Source organism: Myotis davidii, unplaced genomic scaffold (genome assembly GCF_000327345.1).
Source record: "Myotis davidii unplaced genomic scaffold, ASM32734v1 scaffold562, whole genome shotgun sequence".
Lineage (NCBI taxonomy): Eukaryota > Metazoa > Chordata > Mammalia > Chiroptera > Vespertilionidae > Myotis > Myotis davidii.
Window position 1 is genome coordinate 2,210,406 of NW_006293953.1, and position 7,394 is coordinate 2,217,799.

The window sequence follows — 7,394 nt, forward strand, 5'->3', positions numbered from 1 at the left end:
TGTTGCTGTTTGTACTCCTGCCCTCGCTGGTGGTGCAGCTGCTCAGCTTCCGCTGGTTCGTCTACGACTACACGGAGCCCGCGGGGACCCTGGGACCGGCCGTCAGCACCAAGGACAGGGGCGCCGGCGGGCTCTCCGTCAGCACTAAGGACAGCGCCGCCGCCTTCCTGGCCAAAGAAGGCGGCTCCGAGCTGGGACCCCGGCCCGCGCCCTCCTCGGCCAGCGCCCACCGCCGCCGCTGCTGTCGCCTCTGCGTCTGGCTGCTGCAAACCCTCGTCCACCTCCTGCAGCTCGGCCAGGTCTGGAGGTAGGAGAAGCGCAGGTGGAGGGAGCTGATTCCGAGGAGTCTGGGTAGCGCGGGGGGGGCTGCCTCCCACCCCAGTCTTCCTCTGACCTCTCTAGGTCCCCTCGTATCCTGACCCCACCCTAATGTAGCTCTGACTTTTTTCTCTGCCAGCTCTTCCCTGCCCTCTGCCCTCAAACTCTGACCAGCCCCAGAGCCATCCTCTTATCTGGCCATTGAGGGAGGAGGGGATGGAGCAAGAAGAGAGAGGAAGGACCCTGGGCTAATGAACATGAGTGTGAAGCTTGGAACAGAGCCCCAGGGCTCCCTCCAGCCCTGACCCACTCCTTTCTGCCCAAGTGCTGAGCCTGGGTTTAGGAAAGATCTCAGAAGTCCTCCCTTGCTCTCAGAGATTCTCCGTTCAGAATGGAAGTCCATTCTCAATCTCCCAGGAGAAACATGGAATGTGAGGTAGCTAAATGAATATCCCATTCAAACTTTTTAGACTTTTGGGAAAGGGTATGCCAGACCCAGCTGAGGAACCGTCTGGCTCCTGTTTCTTAGGACTTCTCCAGTGTCCACCTCCTGCCCTCACCTCAACAGGCACAAGGGGATTTTGGATCTTGAATCTGAGATTCAATGGCCACTAGCTGTCCTGTAATCTCAGGGCAATAAGACAAAACTGTGGCTTTGCATGAGCAGCCTACTTCCAGGCTTACTCTGCCAGGACTAAGAGTGCCTGCTGAGCTGAGCTGAGTTAATTGGAGACTGGGGAATGCTGAACTGAGGGTTCTCCTTGAATCAGGATTGCTCCAGTAGCTTAGGCTCTGCTGTGCACTGAAAGAATTGAACTTGATACTTATGTCATCTTAGGCAAAACCCCTCTTCCTCCCAAGATTCAGTTTCCTCACCTGTGAAATATGGGAGAATTCCTTCCTCCTCATCTCACTAATCTACCATCATAGTTTTCTTACCTAGTGGGTTGGACATGTGAGAGATGGTCTGTGGGAAGGCCCTGCAAACTTCAATATGTTTTAGTAACAAAATAGATTACTGGGATTATCACAATTGTGGAGAAAGCGTGGAAAAAGTTAAAGTCACAGTAGAGATGTAAAGGATGACAATTGCTGTTCTTATCTTTATTCTGTCTGCTACTTGTTAACACAGTCTGCCTCACTCAAGATTTAGTGCTTAGCTGAGAATTGGAAACAGGACACCCAGGGCTTGTTCCAGCTGCTCACTTGCTGTGTCACCCGTGTTGTGTTGCCAAATCTCTCTCTGCCTTGGTTTCCCCCTCTATGCCTTGTCTGGATTGATGTGTATACTCCATTTAGCTGTCTTGGGGGAGAAGGAGGGTGAAGTTGTATCCACACAAGTTGGTGTTATCATTATTAGCTTGACACATAAAAATATTCATGTCTACATCCAGGAACTAATCTGCATCTATCATTCTGTGCCCGAGTGGACAGATGGTGAAAGATATTTTTAGATTCTGAAATGGTAACTTCCTATTCTTGGTGGCCAAATCCTCATTGCCCTTTCCTTCAGCCTAAAGTGGGCCAGCTGCCCCTCAACTCACTGACTACCTCAACCCTCCTTCTCCCCTTGTTCAGCATCTACGTGCAAGAAACTGATACTTCCTTCTTGAACAAGCCCTCAAATAGGGCAAAAAATGATCACGGAGTGGGGGGGAGGGCCTCAGGGGCATGGCTGGAGGTAGCTGAGGGTCCATTGAGCTCCATGGTTTCTTCAGTAAAAGGACTAGCTATTTCCACTCTCCCCCTTTTGTAAAGGGGGTTGGGACTGCAAACTAATGGCCATTGAAAGTGTTTTGTTTGGCTTGAATAGTATTTCAAAACTCTGGAATTCTTAGCTTCCCTTTAAAAAAATTTTTTTAATAAAAGGAATCTAGCAGTGTCTGGCTTGTAACAATTTAGACAGAATATATGTGCTCCAGTATGTCCAGCTCCATTCTCTTTGGTCACATTTGGGCCATTTCACATAAGCTTTAGGGGCACAAGAGCCTCATTTACAGTTCTATAACAGTTATTTTACTAAGCACTCACTTTGTGCCAAGCTTACAGTTTGCCTTTTTACCTGTTTCATTTCCTATATCCCTCCTAAGAAAACTCTGATGTGGTTGTGTTATCATTCCTACTTAACAGATGAGGGGATAGAGGCTCAAAAAGGCTACACCCTTGCCCAAGGTCACACAGCTAGGGCGTAGGAGAGCTGGGGAGTAGGAGAAGCCCAAGTTCAATTTATCCACCTTGCAGTTCTGCCACCAATGTGTCCCCCAAGCTCACAGAATTATGAGTCTGAGATCCCAAGATTCTAGGATGATAGAAAGTCACGGCTTCTGCTGCACTGAGATAAGACTGTGAAAGAAGGGGGGGGGTGGGTGTGGCGCGGCGCGGGAAGGACCATGTGGGTAAGGATGGGAGACAGTGTATATTGTGGGGAAAGTGCTGGGTTGGGGCAGTGGATCAGGAGACCTGTGTCTCCACCCAGGTTTGTAACTAGCCTGCTAGGTGTGCATGGGTGAGGCTCTTCCCACATCTGGGCTGCAGTTTTTCTGTATGTCAAATGAGAATATTAGATTTGATGACTTTAACAGCATTCCTTTTCTGTAAGTCTAACTATGGTCTAGCTATCAGAGCTAAAACCTCTGGGCACCTGTCCCAAAACCTTTGGTTTCTAAAATGGCTGAGGGTCTGGCTAAATGGAGGAAAATCCAGACAAGATATAGAGAAGCCAGCAGGGCTGGTATTCCTAGAAGTTAAGCAACGTTGGCACAACCTGTTTGCTTACCACATGAAATGTTCCCACAGTGAACAGGCTCACTGCTCAGCAGGACTCAGTGCTGATGTTCCGGAGTACTGAGGAAAGGATGTGTCTGAACCCTCCAGGATCAACGCTGACTTCTCTGAGCCTCACTTTTTTCAGGAGGTGACAGGATCAAAAGGGTCAGGGTTAGGAAGTTAATTGGCTTAACAGCCCTGAGTGGCTTAAGTTCTCAGACGGTTGGGGTGGAGGGTAGGGAGGAATGAAAACACAGGTTGGTGTCCAGCCCATAGCCAGCTCATGTCCCACCAAAGGATCTGTGTGCCGTTCTCTTGGGGTTCAATCTGTACACGGCCAATGCTCTGAGACACGCCCCCTCTCCCCACCCAATGCAGTCATTCACCTCCTGATCTCACATCCCCAATTCCGAATAAAATAATTTAAGTCATAGCCGAAGCCGGTTTGGCTCAGAGCGTCCGCCTGCGGACTGAAAGGTCCCGGGTTCAATTCCGGTCAAGGGCATGTACCTAGTTTGCGGGCACATCCCCAGTAGGAGATGTGCAGGAGGCAGCTGATTGATGTTTCTCTCTCATCAATGTTTCTGACTCTCTCTCTCTCTCCTTTCCTCTCTGTAAAAAATAATCAATAAAAAAATATATAAATTTTTTTTTTAAAGTTTAAAAAAAGTAATTTAAGTCATAAAGATATCTTTCAACTCCTCATGCTTGTACAATACTGGATCAAAAGCTTAAATACTCTGAGAAGCCAGGAAACACAGACCTGTGTCCGTATGTGGATGTCAGTCAAGAGGACATTTGGGGGTAAGCAGTGTCCTAGAGAAGGGGAAGCCACCGCCTCGCTCCAGCTGAGGGATTGTCAAGTCGTGATTTATCAAGAGAAGTGGAAAATTGGGATTTTTGTGTGAATTCTTCCAATTTCCAATTACTAATTAATATTTTTCAAACGTGTCAACCAAAGTTCACACATCTGTGGGCTTGTCTTCTTTGTGACCTCTGGCCTAGCTCTGCACACCTCATAAGTTCTTATTCTAGTTCCAAACAACCTTGCAAAATGGGTGTTGGCATTATTATTTTAAACACAAAATGGGGCTCTGAGGAGGGAGATGAGGGGGAGGACTTCATGGACACCACGCCCCCACTCCATCCCAGTCGGCCCCATGTGAGGTGCTGCAGGCACAGCATCTTAAACCCTGAAACTGTCCCTCTGTTGGCAAATGACACACATTTACCAGACAAAAAAGTGAGGTTCAGAGAAGTCAAGTCACTTGCCCAAGGTCACCCTCTAAGGAAATGGGGGAGAGGGTGAGGTGCCAGCCCAGTTTTGCCCAACTCCCAAGCCCAAGCTCTGTCCCTGGCAGCACCGTGCTGATTGCACAGGGGGCAGAGGGAGGAGGCGTCTCAGACCATTGGCCGTGTACAGATTGAACCCCAAGAGAATGGCACACAGATCCTTTGGTGGGGCATGAGCCGGCTGTGGGCAGGACACCAACCTGTGTTTTCATTCCTCCCTACCCTCCACCTCAACCGTCTGAGCAGTTAAGCCACTCAGGGCTGTTAAGCCAATTATCTTCTAACCCTGTCTCCTCTGACCCTATGGGCAGCAGAGCAGTAAGCCATGACTCCTGCTTTCCCTAATCTTGAATTCACTGGGCTCCAGCTTTGCTCAGATAAGCATGGTTTGCTAAGCCAATTAGTGGGAGATGATCTGACCGGGTATTCCTTCAGCTGTCAGGATCTGGAGACCCAGGATGGGGAGGGAGGGAGGCAGATGGGCTTTGAAGGCCCTCCCTCTGCGACCCCCTCTATGTCTAGGCCTGAGCACTGCTCCCTCTGCCTCCTCAAGAGTCCTGCTTGGTGTGAAAATCAGGCCCTGTGTCTCTTCCCTGGGAAGCCATCGTCTTGGAATAATGGTTAAGTACATGGACTCTTGCCCTAGCCGGTTTGGCTCAGTGGGTAGAGCGTCAGACTGCAGACCGAAGGGTCTCGAGTTCAATTCTGGTTAAGGGCATGTACTTCGGTTGCAAGCTTGATCCCTGGCCCTGGTCGGGGCAGGGGTGGGAGGCAACCAATTGATGTGTCTCTCCCCCTCCCTTCCACTCTCTCTAAAAATTAATGGAAAAATATCCTCCAATTGAGGATTAACAAAAAAAGAACATGGCCTCTAATTCAAATGTCCTCAGTTCAAATCCCGGTCCTATCACTTCCTATATGTGACCTTGACGAGCCATGTAATCTCTGTGCCTGCGTTTTATCCCTTGTACCTAGAGACCATAATGGTACACCTCTTGGGTTGTTTTGTGGTTTCATGAGATGATATGTGCCCAGGGTTTAGCAAAGGGCTGGCCCCACTGTTAAATATTCAGAACCATTGGCAGTGCTTAGTGCCGTCAGCTGGGCTTTGTTCCCTGCAGAAGGAGGTTTGTTCATTGAGCAGGTGGCCAGGGAGGGGGCAGGAAGGCAAGAGGGCCTTCAAGGCCCCTGAAGCCATAAGGACATGGCAGCTGTTCATTTGATCTGCAATCATTCATTCAGAAAATATTTATGGAGCACCTGCTGTATACCAGGCACTGCGTTAAATGCTGGAATTAAGTAGTGAACAAGACAAAGTCCCTGCTCTCATGGACTCAGAAGTCAAATGGAGACAACAACAAATGAAATACAGTATGTATTATATTGTGTGGGGGGTGCAAAAAGATAACTCTCCTCCCACCTTCACAGTTCTTCTAGCTGGGCTAATCATCAAGTTTAAGAGACAGACCAACCGGAGAAAATGCCCACAGTTTATTACAGATGCACATGCAGGGCGGTGGGGATGTGCCATAGGATCTGAGACCCAAAGACGCACTGGGCAGTTGAGGCTTAAATGCCATTGCGAACAAAGAAGGGAGGTCGTGGTCTGGAATTGCAAAGGGAAAGCAGGTGAGCCACAGGAAGACAGCAGGTGGTAAACAGATTCTTGCTGGGCCATCCAGAAGCAATGGGACGCAGAGTGGAATCTAGTGAATAGATTTTTGTTTGGAGTCTCCCTGTCTGCAACACTCAATTCTTATGTGTTAGGTGGAGTCCCTTCCTGAAACAAATTCTTCTCTCTCAATTCCTGTAGGCAGGTAAGGAGGAGGGTCAAAGTTTCTTTTGGAGCCTTTTGTTTCTTAATAACCAGCTTAAAATTAATATCCAAAAAGGCATGTTTTGTGGTGACAAAACTTTGATCACCTTCACTATGCATAATATAGAATCCTAGAGGCCCAGTGCATGAAATCTGTGCACTGGTAGGGTCCCTAGCAGCTGCCTACTGCTGGCTGGGTACTCCCTCCCTTCCCCCAAGCTGTCTGCCCCCCACCTCTACCCTCCCTGCTGCCTGCAAGGCCGATCACCCTTGCCAATCACTCCACCACTGCCCAGCTCCCAGGAGCTGAGGGAGCCAGGCAGTGGCCCCGCCCCCCGCCGCTGCTACTGGCTGCTCTGCGATTGGATCGGTGGGGTGATTGGCTCCCACCTGGCGACGAGTGGCTTGCATCGCCTTGGCCTGGCGCAGCCCACTCCACCATCCCACCCCGGTCCCGCTCTCCTCGGGGCCCATCGGGGCCTGAAGCACCTCCACTGCTGCCTGTTGCCAGCACTGTGTCGCCAATGCCCACCATGTTCTGCGCTGCCCCCTGATGGTCAGTGCACATCATAGCAAGCGGTAGAACTCGCAGCAGAACTCCCGGTTGAGGGGACAATTTGCATATTAGGCTTTTATTATATAGGATAATGGATCAGCCCTGGCTGGGTAATTGAGTTGATTAGAGCTGTCATCAGCAAACCGTGGCTCGCGAGCCACATGCAGCTGCAATTGAAACTTCGTGGCCCATGCGCAGAAGTCGGTATTTTGTGGAGGAGCCACACTCAAGGATCCAAAGAGCCGCATGTGGCTCGCAAGCCGCGGTTTGCTGAGCCGCAGTTTGCCGACTACTGGGTTAGAGCATTGTCCTGATATGCCAAGGTTTCAGGTTTGGTCCCCAGTGAGGGGACATATAAGAATTAACCAAAGAATGCATAAGTAAGTGGAACAACAAATCTCTCTCTCTCTCTCTTTCCTTCCCCCTCTCTCTAAAATCAATTAAAAAATTTTAATATAATAGATCAGATATCAGTAAGTGTTACGGAAAAAGTAAAACAGATAGGAAGCTACAGAGGCCCGGGAAGAAGGTGTGGTTCTTTGAGATAAGGTGGTCAGGGCAGGCCTCTGGGAGGAGGCGGCATGTGGGCAAAGGGCTGGATGAGGTGAGGGCTTGCTGTGTGATGGTCTCGGGAAGAGTGTTCCA

The 7,394-nt window shown here is 49.6% G+C and overlaps 1 protein-coding gene across 1 annotated transcript in view; it reads left to right on the forward strand.

The window, feature by feature from the left end:
- Positions 1-2: 2 nt before the first annotated feature.
- Positions 3-7,394, forward strand: part of XKR7 (X-linked Kx blood group related 7) — a gene marked incomplete at its 5' end in the record, with an annotated part of 25,352 nt that continues 17,960 nt past the window's right edge. Inside the window, one exon of the mRNA XM_015566648.1 lies at positions 3-307. Coding sequence (XP_015422134.1) covers positions 3-307 — 305 coding nt within the window. The remainder of the gene's footprint in view (positions 308-7,394) is intronic.